Source organism: Giraffa tippelskirchi, chromosome 3 (genome assembly GCF_054371585.1).
Source record: "Giraffa tippelskirchi isolate mGirTip1 chromosome 3, T2T-mGirTip1v1.2.pri, whole genome shotgun sequence".
NCBI lineage: Eukaryota > Metazoa > Chordata > Mammalia > Artiodactyla > Giraffidae > Giraffa > Giraffa tippelskirchi.
Genome location: NC_137277.1, coordinates 108,444,695 through 108,467,187, shown reverse-complemented (window position 1 = coordinate 108,467,187; position 22,493 = coordinate 108,444,695). Strand labels below are relative to the sequence as shown.

General features: G+C 42.5%; 1 protein-coding gene across 4 annotated transcripts in view; it reads left to right on the top strand.

Annotated features, from left to right (window-relative positions):
- KIF5C (kinesin family member 5C) overlaps positions 1 to 22,493 on the top strand; it is a 154,513-nt gene that overhangs the window by 93,682 nt on the left and 38,338 nt on the right. For all 4 annotated transcript variants that reach the window (XM_081580533.1, XM_081580534.1, XM_081580536.1 and 1 more), the window contains 5 exons: positions 767 to 915; positions 10,785 to 10,960; positions 16,129 to 16,197; positions 17,830 to 18,036; positions 20,192 to 20,338. In XM_081580533.1, coding sequence (XP_081436659.1) covers positions 767 to 915; positions 10,785 to 10,960; positions 16,129 to 16,197; positions 17,830 to 18,036; positions 20,192 to 20,338 — 748 coding nt within the window. The remainder of the gene's footprint in view (positions 1 to 766; positions 916 to 10,784; positions 10,961 to 16,128; positions 16,198 to 17,829; positions 18,037 to 20,191; positions 20,339 to 22,493) is intronic.

Below are 22,493 nucleotides of genomic sequence, written 5' to 3'. Positions count from 1 at the left end.
CTGACTTTTCTTGAAAAAAATGGGATGATCTGAGAAAAGTTGGCCCTCCGCTCCTTGGTGACTGGATGGTGGGAGAGGACGTGCTCGGCTCGGAGCCATGGTTTCACCTGGGTACCCTGAGTTGGTAAAGTGACCATCTGTCCCTGGAGGCATGTGTTGACATGTGTTCAATACCTCAGGGATGATCCTAAGGTACCAAGTGTGAGTAAGAAAAAGAATTGAATTTGTCTGTATGTATATTGTTATGAGAAACTGTAAACTCTAAGGCCAGAGACCTTGTCTCATTTATCTTGGTAAATCCCCAGTGTTTCATAGACGTTAATTGAATCGAAAGGAAGCTCTTCTTGGGCAGATGAATCTGAAGGTAGCTTGCAAGATGCTTAAAGGAGGATGCTGAATGTCTGAAAAAGCTAGGCTATAACCACAGGTTGATGCTGAGAACATAGGCCAATGTGGTAGCAGAGGGAATAGAAATGGTGGCAGAGGGAATAGAGAAAGACTTGAGACAATTTAGATGAAAATCCTGTTGGGCTTGAGACAGGCAGGAGGAAAAGGGGGCAAAAAAGGAAGAGGTGAGGTTTGGAGCCTTAGAAATAGTGGGGCCGTTAAAGCAGCTAAGAAGGTGGTAGTAAAAGCTCTAGCATCCTTCCTGCTCCCCAAGTCCTAATCTTCTGGTGTGAAAGGAATTTGAAGTTTAATTATATTCATGATTTAGCAAATGCTAGTAACTCTGCTCAGAATTTTTCCCTTATGTTTTTCACACCAGGGCTAAAACCATCAAGAATACAGTCTCTGTGAACCTGGAACTGACAGCTGAAGAATGGAAGAAGAAATATGAAAAAGAGAAAGAGAAAAATAAGACTTTGAAGAATGTTATCCAGCATCTGGAGATGGAGCTAAACAGATGGAGGAATGGTAAGGAAGAATGAGAGGAAGAAGCAGGTATGAGTGCGTGCTTTTTTCCCCCCGTGACTGTTGATGTCCTGGAACACTTGGGAAAGAGTGGATGATGGTGGAGTTTGGTCTCGCCTTTCAGCAAGCTGTGTGAACAAGCAGATGTTTTCCCTAGCACTCCCTGCCCCCACCCTGTCACTTGACTGACTTAACATTCCTGGTCTGGGAAAGTGACTGTTTGCAAGGTTGCCTTAATCTGCTTCCATTGAGAAGGTCGTCTATCGATTACTGTGATTCACTCTCTGGTAGCCACATTTGAGGTGTAGAGGGTGGTGTTTGAGACTTTGGGGCTTTGATTGCTTTTGATTAGATGAAAAATGTCATTCTCTCCTCTGTGAGTTTTATAATTGATTTGGAGTTAAAAGTCACCTCTGGCAAATGTTTGCTTTTTTTTTTTTGGCCCAACTCATCTTCATGCTCTGCTTCTTCAGAGCTAGAAATAGAGGATTCCTGAAGAAGCTCAGTCCTAAAATGGAGTCTCAAAGGCTTGTTTCGTGACTCATTTTTCTTTTTCCCTAAAGCGTTCTCTTTGGAGTGTTCTCCTCAAAGAAAATATCTCAGAGAGCTGACATGCAGTGGTGGGTGGACTATGGGTGAGGCGTTGGAGAAGGGTTTCCACGTGCAGACAGATCATTTCAGTGGTTTTTGCTTTGTGATGGAGGTTAGCAGGCACAAGTCCTTTCTCTATCCACCCCCCCCCTCTTTTTCTCCCCATTGAAACAAGGCAGCTTGGTGTGTGTGGTGGGGGATAGTGGATTATTGGTGTTGGTATTTATTTCAGATGCTGCATCAGGTCTCAATCTTGGGTGACTGTGGGAGCCTGGCAGCCGCTGTGCAGAACCCAAAAGTAACCTACCTGCTTGGAAGTGCACAGTTAGCAGCAGATGTCTTATGATTATACGTTTGCCTTTGTTTTTGCTAGGAGGGGTGAGTGTCAATGAGCTACTGTTCAATTGAAGAACAATTACGTGGCCAACCAGGATTCAAGAGAGGTTCAAGAAATGACCTAGTAGCCTAAATAACACGATTCTTTTCTTTGGGGGCGACTTTCTAGCTGCACATGTGTTTTGAAAGCTGCTAGAATAATTGAATAATTCAGCATCTGCGGCTGGTGGATGACTTCTTGCAATTTGGCAGGAGTAGGAGAGTGGGGAGGGGTGCTTGGAAAGGCGGGGAGCGCCCTATGAAATTTTGTTCTATTTCTGCGATCCTCTTGGGTCATTTCTCTGCTGGACACCTGGAACGTTCAATAAAACCTTTTGGCAAAAGAGGGGCACTGGCCTTAGAAACATCACGGTGTGGGCAACTAACCTTGTTCTTTTCTTTCCTGTCCTTTGCCAAGCACCAACCCAGCCCTGCAGTTCTCCATTCTTCAGTCACTGTCCTCTGGGGTCTGCCCACTGCCCTATTTGCCTGACCGATGCTTATCTTTTTATCTCTTTTGGGTACTCTCACCTGCTCTTGAACTAGTCACTTGGCATCATTTTAACTGTTGCCTCATTTCATCCACCTTGCAAATCTGAGAAATTTACTGTTTTTCACATCCTGTGGGGTGAGATCCTACCTAAGCCCTTAACTTACATAGTTCGGGAAAATTAACATGTAGTTTCTGACACATGATAGATTTTCATAATTGTGTGTTAAGTAAGCCTGTGGTCAAGGCAGTGCTGGGGATTAGAGAGTGAGCAGTCAGGCATGGTCTCTGCCCTCACAGAGCTTACAGGCTGGTGAGGGAGATAGTCTCCAAGCATGATCAATAAATGTACCAAGAAGGCAGAGGATAACGTGCTGAGGGTTATTACAGAAGAAGGCCCTGAGCTTGACTCAAGTCAGCGAAGGTTTCCTTCAGTAAGTTCCAAGAGAAACAGAGCAGTTTGTTGAGCAAAATAGGAGGTGAGGGTGGAAATGGGGGCGGGGTAGAGGAGCCAGGTTTACGTGCCCTGAGGGGCGGGAGCATGAAGGCCAGTGTGGAGAGCTGGGGTGGGCCAGCACCGAACCTGGATAGGCAAGAAGAGCAGACATCTGGGCAGTACTCGTTCAGGATTTTGGTCATTATCTCAGAAGCAGTGAAAAGCCATTCAAGGATATTGGATGATGAGATTTGTGTTTTCGAAGATCCATTAGTTGTGTTGGAGGATGGACTGGAGGGCATGGGAAGAGCGCTAGGACCTGGGGTGGTCCCTCCAGGCATGAGATTTAGTCGTTGAATTGAGAGACAGGGCAGTGGCAAGGGAGAGAGATGGATAGACCAGAGAGGTATTTAGGTATTCACCAGCCAGGCTTGGTGAGGCTGGTGGCAGTAGGGAGAGACAGCGTCAAGGTTTCTGGCTTGCCAAGTTGGATGGAGGGCAGAGCCACTCACTGAGACAAGAAATGGGGGAGGAGAACCGGAAGTGAGACGTGGGAGATGATGAGGGGAGTTTGAGGTGCCTGTGGAACATCCAGGTGAAAATGCCAGATAAGAAGTTAGGTCTGAGTGTCTGGAGCTCAGGGGAGCTGCTTGAGTGACAAAGAAAAATATGTGTGTCGTGGATTTGATTTTATTTTATGGCTAGCATAATTTTCATATACATTAAATGTGAGGCATTTTTGAAGTCTTTATTGAATTTTCTACAGTATTGTTTCAGTTTTATGTTTTGATTTTTTGGCTGTAAGGCATATGGGATCTTACCTCCCTGACCAGGGATCGAACCCACAACCTCTGAGTTGCAAGGCAAAGTTTTAACCACTGGACTGCCAGGGAAGTCCCTGGGAGTCATGGATCTTTAGGACGTAATTGAAGGTGTAGGTAGGGATGAGGTCCTCTCTGGACTGTGAAGAGAGGAGAGGGAAGAGGAGAGGGAGGGTCTTGAGAGACCCCTCCATTCATCCCCATGTAATTCATTCATTAACATGTAATCACTGAGTGATTAAGAGGAGGGAGCTCTCTGGAGTTCTGTCCTGCAAGCTCACATTTTAAAGGATTTTTTTTTTTTTTTCCTGGAAGCAGAAGTTTTCAAATATAGAGAACCTACTGAAGTAGTATAAAACTTTCAGACAGGAAGTGAGGCAGGTGGAGGCATGGTGAGGTGGTCCTTTGACTGGATGTGAGTGAAGGACTATTTTAAGGATTAACTGCTCATGCAACAAAAATCCAGAGGCTTTTTGTTCTGTTTGGAGCCCATGTGTCTCTTTTAGGCAGGATATGAGACTTGCCGAAGCTGACTCCACAGGGTGCTTGACTTCTGAGTTCGTTCTTTTTCTGTTGTGGGTCTGCACGCAGTCAGCATACAGCCCTTGTGGTTTGTGTTTAGTCTGGGGAGATGAGTGTGAAAAGAAGGGACTGGAATTTCCCCCAATGTGTCCTGTGCATTCTGATTCCTCCTGGTCACAAGGGCACGGCTGGGCAGTGTCATCTAGAGAGCTGGGATTTTGAAGGTTCGATCTCTAGATTAGGAAGATCCCCTTAAGAAGGAAATAGCAACCCACTCCAGTATTCCTGCCTGGAAAATCCCACGGACAGAGGAGCCTGGCGAGCTACAGCCCATGGGGTCACAAAGAGTCAGACACGACTCAAGTGATTTAGTACACACATGGAGAGGGGTGGGAAAGGTAAAAGAATATGCTGTCTCAGTGGCCAGTCGGGTCCAGGCAGATACTGTAAATAAGTGAAGGGAGGTACATCTGATACAGTTGGCTGCAGGAGAGAGCATTCCCTGCCCAAAGTCATTCCAAAGCTGTGAAATACTCTATTACATGCTGGTAGTCCGATCCCCGCCCCACCCACTCCTAGCTTAATGGGCTACTTCAGATGCAAGCCTCGCCGTTTTCTCCTCTGGGTGTAATAGAACATTGATCCTCAGCATATTGACCTGTGATTCATAATGCACGTAATACACCAAGCCTTAATTCATTTCTGCCACTGCCATTCCAGCATTGTGGCCCAGGGCATGTGCTTGGGGGCTCAAGGTTGGGGACACACCTTGTTTTTATAAATTTGGAGTGGGGAGAACCACCCACTCTCCTGGCTCCATTCCCCACTGGTCCAATGAGGGTTCTGAAGATAAAAACAAAAAGAGAAAGCAGAAACTGTATTCAGTATCTTGTAATAATCTATAATGGAAAAGAATCTGAAAAGGAGTAGATGTATATGTGTAACTGAATCACTTTGCTATATACCTGAAACTAACACAATGTTGTAAACTAACTATGCTCCAATTAAAAAAAAAAAAGCTATGAGAGACTCATAGAACTAAAAGAACAGCTTGAGGAACTGGGCTTCTGAGGGGCCATACCTTGAGTGAATCCTCTCTGGATGTGCTTCTGTCCTTGTCATGTATATTGGAGACCCAGAGGCCCAGGAGACATGGAGGAGATTGTTCTGGGTGGTGTGCTTGGGCTGGGGAAGGACAGGGCACCCTAACGTGTTGTCTGACCACAACTGCACTCATACTGGGCGGTGAGGGGGGGCGGTAATTCTTCACAATGCAGTCAAGGTGCTGTTATGACAATGTGTGTTGAGTGGCTAAAAAACAACGCATGTCCACCAGAATGTACTAGTGACATCTTGTGGGCTGAAATCCACGGGCAGACTCTCTTCAAATCTGGAGGCTCTGTTGGCAACTTTTAGCCTCATGGAAATGCATTCAGCCTACATGCTTAAGGACAGATAGAGGGAGTGAGCAGCTGTCAGAAATAGTATCTTTCTTTTTTTCTCCTACTCTGTTGCTTGTTGATCATATGTATGGAAAGGACTCAAACCGTCCTGTAAAGGAGTTGAATTCAGCTTCCAGCCCACCACTGCCTGCCCCCCACTCCCATCCCTGGTCCCTGCTCAATCCACCAAGAAGACTCTGGACAGGAGGATGGGGAAGGAAGGCTGAGGGCCCAGGGCCATGATGCTAGAGGAGAGCTGAGTCCATTGTTTCCTGTTGTTGCCAGGTCAGTCTTTACCCATGCCCTCTTCTCTGGTACATCTTTGAATTTTGTCCTTTAAAGAAATGACAGATTTTTCCAAAGCTTAAGTCAGAAAAGGATCCCTGAAAATCTGGGTGTCAGAAGTGCAGGGAAATAATCTGATGATATGGCACATCTACAGTGTCTCTTGCATAATTAAATATAATATTGATGAACAGAGTGGATATACTCATGCAAAGAAATTATTTCATCACAGGCTGAGAAGGTGTGGAAAAATCAGCAATCTCTAAAGCAGGTTGGTTCTCCAGATTTAAAACCTGCCAGGACAGCAGCCTTGGTTCCCTAAGTAGCTAAATCTGTAACCTCAAGGCTGATGGGTGCTTTGTGGAACTGTGCGGGCTCTGTAGTTGGAACATAGTTTGCTCTGGTGGCATTAAATATTTAGAAGATGTGCCCCTCCTTAGATTTCTGATTGTTGTAGAAGCTCAGAAGTTAGTATTTCATTTGAGAGATCTAATTTGTTAGGCTCTCTTCCTTCTTTCGAGAGCACAACCAAACATTTGTAGAAATACTGACTGCTGGGAGAATCGTGTGGCCTGTGTAAGAAGAATGTAAAGCAGATGCTGACTCCTGGGTGACCAGTTTATTAGAAAATTACTGTAGAAGGGATGAGAGAATGTCTTAAGCTTCTTACAGTATTTTGAGGAGCTAGGGTAAGAGATGCTATGTGCGTGCAAAATAATCCCATAAAGAAATGAGGTGTTTTTTTCTTTTTTAAACCTTCCATTTATATAATGACATCTTGTATCCTGCTGCTCTCACCCATCTGGCAACTTAAAAGATTTCCTTTTTTGTTTCTTTGATATAGAAATTACCTGCCATTAGGTCTGCCACTGGGCCTATTTAATTGGTATTAAAAGAAAGCACCTCTTTTGCCAGATCTGATCTGGTTTCTGGCGGAAGCTGTGAGTGACCAGCCAATCTATGCCTGGAGTTGCAGAGAGAAGGCAATTACCTTCCTATATTCTCCAGAGGCTTTAGGGGCTTGACTTATGAAAAGGATAACTAGCTTGTTGCTACTTCATGTGTGAAATTTTAATGAATTACTGGCAGTCTAATGGTTTTCTTTCTTTTAATTTATTTTTCTAACAAAAACCCAAAAAACCTGTTTTAGAATTTTTTAACTAATAGTGCTAACAAGAATTTTTGATTAGTCTGTCATTGCAATTGATGGATTTCTATTTTTTTGTGGAAATGTTATTTATGCCCTCTGGGGGTTTTGATTTCATAATTAAAATGCTCTGTAAACCTTATAGGTGTGCTCCAACTGAACACTCCTGTGTACACACAAATCTTTTTAGTCCTTAAAGGTAATTACGTCTGACAATAGGAAATACCAGAATGCTTATGTAAAGAAGGAAATCTTTTCTTGAGGTGGGGGTTGAGGGGGAACCTTTCATTCTAAAAAATAAGATGCTTTACAATATTACATGCCCTTTCTCTATGGACAGCAAGTATAAATCCTCAAGGGATAAACTAAGAGAAATTTGCTTTTCACATAAAGGAGAGTAAAAATAAAAATAGATACTGATCTTCGTTTGTGGTCCTTTCCCCTTCTCCTACCACCAGATTTCAGGGCATTATTTCTCCAGGGTTTGTTTGCAGCTGTCTTCCACGTTATGATTGGTTATTCTGTAATCACCTGGTGAGGGCTTCTCTGGAGACCCGGTCCACTGCAGTGCAGGGAATATTCTCCATTAATGCCGTGAGATTGCCATGGAGACAGATTGCCTGGTGTCGGGTCCTGCCGAGGGTTGGGAATTTACAATCCCCAGACGTGTTTGTGAGCTGGACGGTGTAGTTACCAGGGACGCTTCTGGAAGTCATTTTCTGGTCCTTTGAAGGGCAGCGATGTTTGGGAAAACTGGCTCTTGATTCCTCCCTGGGCAGGAGCTGTGCTCTCCCCGGCAGACACCCGCTGCTTTTGTTGCTGCGTGTTGCTGCTTTGTTCTTCTCGGCCTGAAAGACTGCTGCAAAAAATAATCTTGACTGCCTGACCTTTAGAATAAAAACTGGGATGGGCTCGCTGTTCAGATGTAGCTTTGTGGGGGACTTGTTGACGCTTTGATTGAGAGAGTTGTTCAAGGGAAACCAGAAGGCCTGATATAGGTTTCAAATATTGTTTTTATAATAAAAATAAACCTGAAAGGCACTCTCATGGCTATACTGTATTTTATTTTGGGAACTGAGCTCTAACCACTAAAGGTATTGTCAGGACCCCAGAGACACTAATCTCAGAATAAGTAAAAATAATATTTTATGTACAAAACCAAAGCATTGACACTTGGTCAAGGAGTGGAGGGGGTAAGAAATGGAATTTTGTGTTTTTTACACACACTGTTTTAATTAATCTTTAGAACAATGCTGTGTTCAAAGCACTGGTATTTCCTTGCCTTTACAAAAAAACAAAGCAAGAAGTTAAGTGGGAGATGGCTTGTGATTAGCTGAATCTGTGGAAGGTGCAGGTGGCTGAGTGTCCCGCTATGGCCCTGACCATGTTTATGTAGCATCTGTTGGTCACTTCAGGTGCCTCTCAGAGCAGTGTTGACTGGCTTGTTGAACCTTTCTAATCTGGAACAACCGTGGTTGTACTTTGTGATGCTACAATTTTTCAGCGCAAGAAGAGGGCAGCTTTAGGGATAGTCAAGCCTGTGACTTTTGGTTACAGCAGATCACCCACTGCTAGGATGTGGGGTTCATCCCTGACTCCTCCCCCCCATCAAACAAATGGAAATATGCACTGGATAACTCCTTGGAAACAAAAAAAGTGAAAGTCATTCAGTTGTGTCTGACTCTTTGTGACTCTATGGACTGTAGCCCACCAGGCTCCCTTGTTCATGAAATTCTCCAGGCAAGAATATTGGAGTGGGTAGCTATTCCCTTCTCCAGGGGATCTTCCTGACCCAGGGATGGAAGCTGAGTCCCCTGCATTGCAGGCAGATTCTTTACCATCTGAGCCACCAGGCAAGCCCCAGGCAACTCCTTAGCTGACCCCATTCTCACGATATCACTGCCTCTCTGGTACTCTTGCCTGGAAAATCCCATGGACGGAGGAGCTTGGTAGGCTGCAGTCCATGGGGTCACTAAGAGTCGGACACGACTGAGCAACTTCACTTTCACTTTTCACTTTCATGCATTGGAGAAGGAAATGGCAACCCACTCCAGTGTTCTTGCCTGGAGAATCCCAGGGACGAGGGGGCCTGGTGGGCTACTGTCTATGGGGTCGCACAGAGTTGGACACGACTGAAGCCACTTAGCAGCTGGGCATTTGGAACCAAAGAACACAGGGTTTCAGATGTCTCTTTCAGATGTTTTTATATCATACCTCCAGTCTTGGGCTGAACTGGCCTGTGGATAGTATGACTATATTCTGCCTGTTTTCTGGTCCAGTGCAATTAAGAATTTCCTCTTTATTAAGATTTAACTGGAAGATCAATTCATACTGCACTGGATTGCCCTGTTCATAAGTTTCAGAAGCTGGAACTGAAAAATTAGATGTATAGTCATAATCTAAGTGGGAGAAGGACATTTACCAAAGTGTTAATGGTGAAATTCTCTAAGAAGGAACAGAATTGGGAGGTAGAGGTGAACGAGGGCTTTCAAATTTTAGTATATACTCTATGGTTAGAAAAAGACACATATATATTTTTATAATTTTATATTTATAATGTTTTAAACAAACAGGAAAAAAACTTGGAAACTAAATAGAACACTGTACAGCTTTTATAGCCCATGGACTTAGCAGGCTATAGAGAATATAGGTGCTTTAATTGGATGAAATCCAGTCTGCACACTAAGACTGCTGATGGATGCTTTAAACCAAGAATTGGAACTGAATGAAATATTGATTTGGTTCAGGTTCAGTTCAAAGGCTACTCTGATATTCTGGTTTTGTTTCAGGTCAATAATTTTAGAAAAAGGCTTAGGTACAGTACAGTCTGGTTGAGCTTTAGAATAAAAAACAGTTGGCTCAGTTTTATATTCAGCAAAGTAATAACTTATTCCAGGTTTTGCTTCAAGTTGCTGCTTCAAATGGAACTGTGATATCAAGGTGAAATCATTGAGTGTTGATTTTGTTTGACGTGGAGGCCTATGGTACCATTTTGTGATTATTGAGTGAGATAATGGCGTCTTAAGCAATAAAGCTAACCCATCACAAAATGCTTTGTTTTTATTGAGATAAATGTACACAGTCAGTGTTCAGGGGGGTTTCTTGAGATGTGATATATACTGTTCATGAAGCCACAGATTAGGAGTTAAGTTCTGTCATTTGTCTTTGGGTGCCTTTTGTTGTTATTTTTTCTTTGAGAAATTTCCTCTGGCTCCGGACAGTTTTCCTGGGGAATTTCCACAGAAGGCATTTTAAGGGATTCTCGAAACGTGAATATTTGGGCCCTACAGTGTTCTATTAACAGTGGTGAATTTGTTCTTTGATTTGGCTGTTGCTGTTAATGAAACAGTAACCTAATTAATTGTAATTAGAGTGCCTCAAAGGTCTGCTTTTTGAATCCATCACCAGAGAGAACATGATTCTAGTAAAGCCCCAGCATATTCCTTAACAAAAGAAAAATGTTTGCAAAAAATTCTGGGTATCGCTGCAAAGTTGGATTAGTTGAGAGTTTGCATGGTTGATGGAGCCAGTTTACATCAGGAGCGAGGGGGTGTTACATAATCTTCTTCCTTATACTCGTTTTGATCAATTAACTACGACCTTTCTTGTCAAACAGAAAGACGACAAACTATTAACTTTAAACAGCTCCTTATTGTGTCCTTTGTGTCTTTTTTGTGGCGTGACTATTTTTGTAACTTTTCCTGGAGGGCTGCAGCATGCTAAATTTCTTCAATGCCTAACTCCTCTTGGCTGTGCTTTGCAGGAGAAGCTGTGCCTGAGGATGAACAGATCAGTGCTAAGGACCAGAAGACTCTAGAGCCCTGTGATAACACCCCCATCATAGACAACATTGCTCCCGTGGTTGCCGGCATCTCTGCAGAGGAGAAGGAGAAGTACGATGAGGAGATCTCCAGTCTCTACCGGCAACTGGATGATAAGGTCTGTGGTCAGAGTTTATAGACCTCACACAGGTACAAAAGCTAAAGGTAGCAGGTCCTAGACTTACTGGCTGGAAGCAGCTCAAGCCCCATGAAACCTGATGTAAGATGTTTATGTCTGTTTTCCTAGCTCTTACCCTAGCTCTTTATTGGGCTGTGCTGTGTGCTAAGTCGCCTCAGTCCTGTCTGACTCTTTGCGACCCCATGGGCTGTAGCCCACCAGGCTCCTCTGTCTCTGGGATTCTCCAGGCAAGAATACTAGAGTGGGGATGCCAGGCCCTCCTCCAGGGGATCTTCCTGACCCCAGGATTGAACCAGCATCTCTTATGTCTCCTACATTGGCCGACGGTTCTTTACCACTAGCGCCACTGGGGGAACTGGATTCACGGGGAATGGAAACTTTCATGGAAATTGGATTAAAGGATTGGCCTCGGTAGACAGAATCTTCACATCTAGAAACTAGATGGGACCTTATCATAGCATGAGGGTGGAGGGTGAGTGAACTTTGTTTAATTCTCCCTTCTTTTCTTCTCTGGGCTTGTCTGTTACCTCTTGGAAATTCCAGCAGTGTCCCAGCTCTAGGGGCAAAGGTGGTGGCTCCCAAAACTCAGGTGTGTACTTTGATCATGTAGCTCTAAGGTCCTGGAATGAGGAGCCAATAATAACATCAGTAAGGGGCATCCTCTTGAATGAAGTCGTTTGGATATGCTGATTAGGGATGTCCAATTTCATGGCATACTTTTGGGACTCAAAGAATCCCGTCAGTGCACAAATTGGAATAAAGGAAGAGAGATCTTGGAGAGCACTGTCTCACTCATCCCAATGAAGGTCAAGTTAGGAATCCCAGAGGCAAAGGAAATTAAATTGATGTTTCATGTGACATTGGCATATTGCCCTTGGAATACCTAAATCCTTTCAGTTCATTTTATCCAGGTTGCTGATATTTTTAATCTGATTTCATCTTTTCTGCTGTGGTTCAGCTCAGAGTGCTTGGGGACACCTCTGGCTTGGATAGAACAGCTTTTTATATTAACGTTGTCATTAATCTTACAAGCCTCTTTCTTCTGAGTAAAGCTCAGAGTCTAGTCTCACCTTTACAAGGGAAATGTGACTGCTTGCCCTAAAGAAGCTGGTTCTCTTTGTGCTTGTGACTGTGGGAGTTTGCATTATAACCGCAGTGTTAAACTGGGGTCACCCTACCCTTCGGGTGACATATTTAATAAGATATTCATGCTGTGAGAGCTGGACTAATTACTCTTTAGGCACTAGACATACTGTTACCCTTCTCTTTCTACCCAGGTATTTTATGTAAAACCTCAAACAAAGTGAGAGAAAAGGGAGATCAATAAGTGAACAGTCTATGTGGGTTTTTTTGTTTCTCCAAAGAAGTGTCATTGTTGAAGAATATAGCAATTTTTATTTCTCATTTAGAATTGAAGAGTTCATTTTTAGTATCCCCAAAGAATCCTGGATGTGGGGTGATAACCTGATTCTGCTCTCTGTTCTCTATGAATAGAAACAAACATGGTTGGAATTGGGATCTTTTTACCCTGGTAGCATGAGGATTTTTCATGGATCTGAGAAAACCTTAGAGTCTTGAAGTCAGCGTCTGAAATGTAGGCAATGCCAGGCCTTGGCAGTTTTCAGTTGGTAGCTGGCAGAACTGACCCTGGAGCTCTGCCTCCTAATTCCCAGCCTAGGACGTTTTCTGTCATATTCCTTTCCTTTAGTGTATGTTTTGAAAACCCTGGTAAGCATACATTTTGAGATTAGCATTTGTGGTCCATCACGGGGTGATGCTGAGAGATCTGGGAAAGGACTTGAGCCCCAAAGCCTCAGCCTGGTGGGGGGACACCGAAGCTTGTCATGCCATTTGTATCTCTACCCATGGATGGCCTGGGTATGTCTATCAGGTGTCATTTTTATTTGTCCGCCTTTTAAAGGTTCTAGAAGCTATTTCATGCTTCTGATGATGTTGATGGTTTGATACTTTTAAGAATACATGAGTTGGGACAGGGCACCTTCATAGATTATTAGTGGCAGCGCTGAAAGTATCTAGGTTTAGATAAGATGCTAGCCCAGGGTGCTTAGATGACTTACATTGCCTGGAGGTAGCAGAGCTACAATGAGCTTATACATCTCCTGACTCCCAGTCCAGTGCTCATCCTGTTTTGGCTTCAGCCCTTGAAATGAGGAACTTGTCAGCCCTAATGAATTTGTCTAGAATGTGCTGGAAGAAAGATTCTACATGCTCTCCTTCCCGCTGCCCCCTCTGTCCCTCTGTGCTGCCCCTCCAGGGGTCGAAGGACAGGTGCTTTTCTAAAGCAGTGGTGTGTGATGGAAAAGCAGGCACTTTAGAGTCAGTCCTGTGGCTTAACAATGCTGAGACCTGGGCTGATGACCCATCTGCTGAAGTTGTTTTTCTTATCTGCAACATGGAGTTCACATCTGTTACTTCAGAAGGTTGCATTGGGGAATAAATGATTCTAGGACATAGCAGATGCTCACTAAATATTAGTTTCTTTCTTTTCTATCTTTTCCCTTTCTGTTTGTTTAAGGGAGAAGCCACATGATAGGGGTATCAGAGGATGGTGGTGCAGAGGTAGGCTAAGAGCAGAGTTGTAAGATAGGCAGTTTGGCACTGGCCCTGTCTCTTATTTCCCATCACCTCTCCAGTGCTTCTGTACTGTTGGAGATGTAAGAGCAGAATTAAGTGTAAGTAGAAGTTGAACTGATGGTAATCATTGAATCATTTCACTGAGTACCATTGCAACAAAAACATCTTTATCATTAAGGGTGACCAGTAACCTATTGACAACTCACTTATTTCAAATACTAGAATATTTTCTGAAAAGTGCCTGCTAATCCATTATCCACAGACCAGATCTTAACAGTTGGCATCAGAGTGAGCATGTATAAACGTATTCTAAAAGATAGGCTTGAATGTACAGATACTGACTGCACAGCACATCTTCCTCTGAAAATTTTGAAAATTAAAAAAAAAATCACAACAGACTGTGCTAACTCCTTAGAGAAGTTTCCTTAAGAAAGGGTAAGTGTAGGTTTGGAAATGTCTCTGGCATAAACGATTCACGTTGTTATAATGTAATCCTTGGTCTTCATCCTTGCCAGACAGGCTAAGGGCCCTTGATTTCTCATGGTACCTCAAAAATAACCGTCTCCCAGCCCATCACCCATCAGGAGCAAGCCCACGTCGTCAGGCTTTGGAATGAACACAGTATAGAAACAAAGTGCTTGCACTGCTATTCTGTCTCTCTCGTGATTTATGTCACTTGCAGCCATCGCTTATAAGTCCTAGGGGAAGAGGTGGCAGCTCTTCCATGTTAAACTTCTTGAGTCTTTTATGTTAAGTTGTTTAATATTTGTGTGCTGAGGAACATAAACACTAAAACTGTTCCTGGTAACTGACATTCTAAGTCTATATAGTAGAAGAGAAAATATGTCCAACATAATAGTCTTCTAGTTGGGGAAATAACTTTTTTTTTTTTGAGAGGTTTCACTTACTCTGGTATAATTTCCCTAATTCTCCTGCCAGAAATCTGACTTCAAGCGGAAAGCCATGAGTATTTTTTAGAACCATTAAAGAATTTTTAACTTATAAAAGAATTTTCAAAGCTTCGGGGTAAGATGTGCTATGGAGACCATATCTATACATTCAAGTGCATCTCTTAGAACCTGTTGACACAGGCCTGAGGCCAGCTGTTAAGATCTAGTCCATGGATAATAGATTTCTAAGCACTTTTCAGAAAATATTCTGGCATTTGAATTTTCCTATATATATAGTTGAGTTGGTGTTAAAAAGTGCAGTAGAAACACGGTCTCCCTGGACAGAGAAATAAGCCCAAAAGATGTTCTATACAAAGGAAAAGGAGAAACAGATTTCATAATATTAGTGTTAGAATTTTCTTGCCCTGTGGAAAGGATCAGGCTGTGATACTGGTTAATCTAAGTGGATGAACTGATACAACCGAACAGGCAGGAGAGTATCCTGGGGAAAACTGAGGTCCTGCAACCCAGGCCCTTGATTTACCCTCTAACCACCACTCTGGAAAAGGAGGAAAGTGTGGTACAGGTAGGTGTCTTAGGGGCTGCTGGTGGAAACGCCTGGGCAGCTCCTGGCACAAAGAGGAGGACAGTACTACTGAACTGGATTGAACTCTGCTTGGGGTTTAGACCCCAGAAGCGTCATCACACAGGATGTTCTCTTGTTCCTAAGGGAGAGGCACGTGGGAAGCCACGCTGTCTTTCTGCACAGGCTACACTTACGCTGTCTTTCTGCACAGGCTACGCTTCACAATTTCCTTTGAACTCATGAAAACCTTGGTAACCAAGACTGAATCTCACGCAGTTAGGCATTGGCCGCCTGCCGCTTTGGACCACATGTAGGGAGGGGAGAGGTGGAGATGCTTACGCTGGGCTGTGGGAGGTGGAAGCTCTGGCTTTTGTGGCAGCAACACCTAGTGGCAGAAGCTGAGAGCAAGAAGAGCGAATTAGTCTGTGGGAGATCCTTTCCCACTTCAGTGACACACCAGGAACGAAGCAATCGTGTTTCTGCATGCCAGCTTCCTTGAGGTTTTTTCAGACTGGTAAGAAATTTAGCTCCTAATCAAAGGCAGCTTTCTAATGCCAAAGATGAATTCTCTAGTAAATGTTTCCTAGTTTAAGCAAGAGGTTTGAAGTGGAAATACTGGTCTCTTTCACCTGTCACAGGGCAGCGTTCCCACTCACGGATGTGTTTGACAAGGTTCGGGACATGTACCTGTTACAGTACAAGTGGTTAGAGATTCACTCCCTAATTGTTTGAGCTAGGAATTCACTGTTAACATCTTTGAGTTGGAAGGGATAACTCCAAAGTCCCTTTCAGTTTCGAAGCCCTACATCGCTGATTTCTGGATGAGAAGGAATTGAGTTGAATGTGGAGGATATTGATTTTCCCAGAATATCCAAATGTTTCATCGGCTGAGAAAGGTGGGTGAAGTGGTATTTGAACCAATCTCTCATCTGCGAGGAGGCACCACACCATTTGCTTCATCTTATTAGCAAGCTTGCAGTTGGCATCCTGGTATCCAACTGCTGTCCATCGAGAAACCAGGCTATCAAAAATGACATAACTAACCACAAAAAATTAAACATGATGTTTCGTTTCAGGATGATGAAATTAACCAACAGAGCCAGCTGGCTGAAAAGCTAAAGCAACAGATGTTGGATCAGGATGAGGTAAAGAATGCAATAAATTTTTTTTTTTTGCAAAGTTCTTTTATGACTCTCTGTTGTGGCTATTCCAGAAATTTAATTTGCAAAGAATTTTTTTAAAAAAATCACTGAATTGTGGAAATTTCTTGGTAGATTTCCTTTCAGTGGCTGCTAAAACCTGATTTTAGCTGAATTTAGAAAATAAATGTCTGACTTGGTAGAGCTCTAGGGTTTTAAGAGTTAGTAACTGGTTGCTACACAATCTATGAAGAGCAGAGACAGAGGAGCTTGGTAGTGGGGCAAGGATGATCCTACTTCCTCATACCCAAGGCCCAGCATTCCTGGTTCATTCCATTTCAGCCTTTTCTCAGCTTTGCAAATCAGGTAACTCAGGTCTTTGATATACACCATGTTCTTGTGCTGTCTTGTAGGGAAAAAAATACTCAAAGAACAAATGTAGAAGGTAGAGAAGAGGAAAGCACAGAAGATAGGGGTCCAAGCGCTGTGTTAGTATATATGTGACACACTTACAAGGAGGCAAATTTTTTTCAGTCTCTCCCTGGATGGCACTCAGTTCTCTAGTAGATGTCTTTATTATGTTGTATTTTTGCCAAGTATTTTGCAAACAGGAACCTAAGCAAAAAACAGATAGCCAATCTATCAAATTCGTAATCTCCCTGCTGAGGACCGAAGTATGTTTTCTCTTCTGTGCTTTAGGGTATTTTCTGCTTTGTTGCTAAAATGCTATAGATTGGCTCATATGATATAATTATAGCAAGTGGCTATGGTTCATGGCCCTAGTCCCAGCCCTCTCATAGATGTAACACTCTCACCATTTTCTTCTCTTCCTCTTTGTTGCCCTTCATCTCTTTAGAACAGTGATTATGCCCTCTGCACAAACATTTCTCTTGGCAGGAACCATATTTAATTGATTTTCCTCTTAACTATAGTTGAGTCTTCCATTTGTTTAGTGTTTCCTGCCCTCTCCCTCCCATTCTGTTGCTGTGCATCTCCAACTTGGTACAACTGCTGTGGTAAGCTTCCCTTTTTGTTACAGTGAAGACTCTTACTATTTTTCTATACTGCCAAGACAATATCTGTTCACTATAGGCAAATCAGAAAATACAGTCAGCACAAAAATAATGAAAGTATCTGTAAGGTCAGTCATTCACTTTTTACTAGTGTTAATGTGGGGGGCAAATTCTTCTGTAATCCATGATGAATATTAAGAAAAATTAGGGACTGCCCTTTCATATTGTTTTGATTGACTCTGAAATCGACCAGTTTACAATGTGAAAAAAAATGATAATAGGAAAAAGACATATAAGTATTATTATAGTCTTTGGAAATTACTCCTATTCATCCTTTATTCAACATGTGGAATAGCCAGTCAGCTAAAAAGTATGGTGATTCTTGATCTGTAATCAGTTCTTGGAGTTAAGCTTATGCAGCTTTAAATAAGAAAGAAACAGAGAAAGAAAGAGAAACGTATTTTCAAGACAACATGCTGTTTTTTCATTTAGCATATGGATATATAGTATGGTTTCTAGTTATCCTGAGCTTTTTCAACTTATTTTCTCTAATCTTTGGATAGAGCACTGGACATAAACCTTTGAACATTAGATTCACCAATTCCATGCCATCTTATTTCCCCAGCTTTTAGCTTCCACGAGAAGAGACTATGAGAAGATTCAGGAGGAGCTGACACGTCTCCAGATTGAAAATGAGGCAGCCAAAGACGAGGTGAAAGAAGTTCTCCAGGCTCTGGAGGAGCTGGCTGTCAATTACGACCAGAAGTCACAGGAAGTGGAGGACAAGACCAGGGCCAATGAACAGCTGACAGACGAGCTGGCCCAGAAAACGGTTGGAGCATTTGTGTGTGGGGGTGGGACTTCCTCGGGTGCCATTCGGGTACTTTTATTGATATTTACTGACAAAACGCTACATAGCATGGCAGTTGGCTGAGTGGTTTTTCGGCGTTAGGCACAGATGCATTCTTTGAAATCCTCCAATAATTGAAATAGTTTGTGTAAATGAGTTGTCCACTTGCTCCAGATCTTCATGTCAGGTCTGTTTTATATCTAGGGGATTTATAATACCAGAAGTGATGCCTTATAGGATACTCAAGAAAGTGCAGACTTTGGAGCCAGAAAAATCCTAGTTAGAAATCTGACTTTACAACTGTTAAGCCTTAGTCAAGACATTAACACTTCAGTGTTCATTTCCTTATCTGTAAAAATGGTGATAATAACATGTTCCTTTCAGGGCATGGGAATTAGTGACAGTTTACATAAAGCACTTAGCGTGGACCTGTGCATATGCTACAGTATCAGCAAATAAATCCCAAAACATTGTATTGACAGGGGAGCATGCAAGGAATGGAGTTCACTCTTCCTGTTTACACCTGCCTGAATGCAGCCCATTCCTTCCCCAGTGCTGCTTGTCCTCGTCTAGGACCTAGCTGTCCTGGTTTATCTGTTGTCCTGTTTTTCAGCCAGTGCTTCGATCTGCATGTTTCCTAATTTTCAGATTCTCCCAGCGAGAAATGCTGCTGGTTCTGCACAGGGAGCTAGTGGCAGAGGGCCAGTGAGCATTTGGTGAGGTGGCTGCTGGTGGAACGTGTCCATTTTCGCTTTTTCTACTTGGAAGATGGGCAGTGGGCAGCTGAGTGGCTGTAACCAGCTGCCCTTGGCACCTCAGTCCAATGGCCTGGTATCATGGGATTGTGCCCAGCCTGCTTGGTGGAAAACCACCATCCTCCCAGCAAAGGGAAGTAGCAGATGGTGCAGGAAAGCACCGATCTGTTGACTGTAGATGCTGCGGATGGAAAACGCTGCTTATTTCATACATTCAGCTGCATGGAGGAAGGCTTTTTACTGTTTCCCAAGATAGGAACTACTGCTTCTGTGGATTTTGAAAATAAAATGAAATAAGCAGTGGCAATGCCTAAATAAAAACAAAAATGAAAAATAGAAAAACAAAGCAGAAGTTACATAGGAAAGAAGGAGACTTAGATTTTTCAGGGCTTACTGTTTTCTGCAAGATTCTTTAACTAGTCTGTGGTATATTTGCTTCCCAAAACAATGAAACGTTTTCCATGATACAAGTTTTATTTTCTGTCAGTCCAAAGTACTACTAGACTAGTTTAGAATACTATTTTTAGTTTGATTATTAAGAAATACTCAAGTAAAATAGTTGCATATGGAAGAATTACATAAATGTCTTTGCATTAACCTTTACAATTCCATAATTTATGCAGATTATTTTCTCTTTTGGCTGAGTTAGTACCAAGAAACCAAAAGATGGCAAATTTGTTGATGTTGAGAGTTTGTTAAGTTAGGTAGTTAAAAATATATGCATATTGGTAGCATACATGAAAAATGGGAAAGGAATGAATTTGTTAATGTTTGGTAGTAAAATGAGGCTTCTGGTATGTATATTTAGAAGCCATCTCCTGTTGAACCAGACTAAATTTGAAATGTGATGAAGAGTGTCCAGTTCTGGTTCACTGTGAAGATGGAAAGACTTTTTCTTGGTTGTTCTCTAAACTCATTAATGTCCCTTTGGGCCTTCCAGACCCATCTGTTATGAAGTCAGATGGGAATTTGGAAGTGGTCCCAGGCAGCAGGTTTGTTTGGAAGTGAAGGTGGAGACATTTGCAGGTATGTTTATATCCTGAAGAATGTGGACTGAAACAGAACATCTGGTAGGTAGGATTAGATGTGATTACACATTATAAACATAAGGACTCCTTTTGAGCTTTATTTATTTTTAATAACTTATTCCACTGACCTGGAAATTATCATCTGATATGCAGACAAATGACATATCAGGCCAAGACAACTTCCTCTTATCAGAGAATGCAGAGCTATACCATAGTTTGGCTTAAAAGGACTCCTGTTGAAATTACATGAAAGGATAAAAGAACTCCACTCTACATGATGTTATTCTTGATAACGCTGTGTGTATGAAATTGATGGGTGGCTCTTTAAATCTGTTGTTAAAATGTGTATTTCAGACTACACTGACAACCACGCAGAGAGAACTGAGCCAGCTGCAGGAGCTTAGCAATCATCAGAAGAAAAGGGCCACCGAGATCCTGAATCTGCTGTTGAAGGATTTGGGGGAGATAGGAGGAATCATTGGTACCAATGACGTGAAGACTGTAAGCCAGCCCTTCTTTTATCCTCTCTGCCTTCTCTTATAATGGCACGATTCTGAGCAAGCAGAGTCTGTGTTTATTCTCCTAAGTATCCAGTGCTTAGCACGGTGTCTTGCATCTGCTGTGTGCTTGATCATATTTGAATGAATGAACAAAAGGCTGATTGAATGACTAAGTAAATTATTATTTTGCTTAAGGAGAAAAAAAAATTACCTTTCAATTATAGGAAATGTCCTCAAATCTTGGTTGGCCTTCTGTGAGTTGGTTTAGTCCTCAGAATTACATGACAGCGTCACAGAGCTTTGGGACTGGATAGGTTAAACAAAAGTTCTACTCAGAAATGTTTCTCCTTTTTTTTTTAAAGTTATCTGTTTATTTTTGGCTGTACTGGGTCTTTTTTGCTGAGCATGGGTTTTCTCTAGTTTCAGTGAGCAGGGGTTACTTTCTGGTTGCAGTCCACAGACTCTAGGTGCATGGGCTTCAGGAGTTGCGGCCCACAGGCTTAGCTGCCCTGCAGCATGTGGGATCTTCCCGGACCAGGATTGAACCCGTGTTCCCTGAATTGCAAAGTGGTCTCAACCACTGGACCACCATGGAAGCCCTCTCCTTTTCTATGAAAATACAACAGAATGAAGGTCCCCAATCAATCAGTATGAATTAGGAAAGCTTTCAGCTAGAAATAAGAGGATTCTAACGGTGGCTTAATAAAATAAAGCCACGTTTATTATTCACAATATAAGAAGTCTAGAATCTTGTTATTCAGGTTGTGATCTGCATCACCTGGGAACTTGTTCTAACTAGAGACTCTCAGGCCTACTTCAGACCTACTGAATTAGAAGCTGCATTTTAACAAGAGTCCCCAGGTCATTCCTATGCTTCTTGAAGTTTTAGAAGCAACTTTTGGTGCAGGATCTCAACAATGTCAAGGATCCAGGTCTTTATTTTCTTTCTGTTTTCCTCAGCCTATGACCTTTTCACACCTGTAGATTTTTGTCTCTTGGTAGCAAGATAGCTTCTGTAGCACCAATCATCATGTCCGAGGCAGGACAGGCTGTAAAGCCAGACAGCTTTCATCCAGGAGAGAACTATATCCCAGAAATCCCCAATAGGCATCCCCTTATAATTTTCAGAGGCCAGAATTGGGTCACATGGTCACCCCAAGCTGCAAGGGAAGCTGGGAAAGCAAAGACAAATAGTTTTACTACAATGGGCTTAAACCAACCATGATTAACCCCTGGGGTGGTGTACATTAGTGCCATCGATAGCAAGGTTATAAGGGACATGGCATAAAGTTGTCTATGAGTTTAGGAATACAGGGAAACAAGAATAAGTACTGCTATCAATCAAGAACAATTTGCCACAATATAGACAGGACATTGGAAAAATAAGAGTGACATCAAACAAAATAGCTCTCTTGAGGTATAACTGACATAAAATAAGCTGCATGTATTTGTTTATTTGGCTGTGGTAGGTCTTAGTTGCCGCAGGCAGGATCTCAGTTTTGGCACGCAGGGTCTCGTTCCCAACCCGGGCCCCCTGCGTTGGGAGTATGGAGTCTTAACCACTGGGCTACCAGGGAAGTCCCAGCTGCACGTAAACTATACAGTTTGAGAAGTTTTGACATATATGTACATTCATGAAACCATCATCCCCACAATAAGATAATGAACATGTCTGCCACCTTCAAAAGTATGTGGGGCTATTTCTGGTCTCTCTCATCTATTTTAGTGATCTAATCTTTATAGCAGTACCATACTATTTGATTATTGTTGTCGTTCCAGTTAATTACTATAGATTGATATGAACTCAAGACCTTCTGTGGAGTAGCCATTGATAAACATGTGTGGATTTTATCAAGCCAGGGAATAGTGTTATAGTATTAAACTTCTACCTTAAAGGTTCTTAAAGCCAAATTCTTGGAGTTTAGCCTGTTAGCCTTTAAAAGGCCGAATTCTACTTCAGTCTGCTTTAGAGGAACACTCAGGTTTTGAGTTGGGATTGTTAAATGCTAGACAGGCCTCCCCAAATTACTTTTGTTTATGGACATTTCTGGGAACCATTGAAAGCTCTTCTTAGGTGGTATAATAGATCGAGGTTTAGAGGATATGACCTCTTGTAAACCCAATCGTTCTTTCATAAAACCTCTATTGAAACTGAA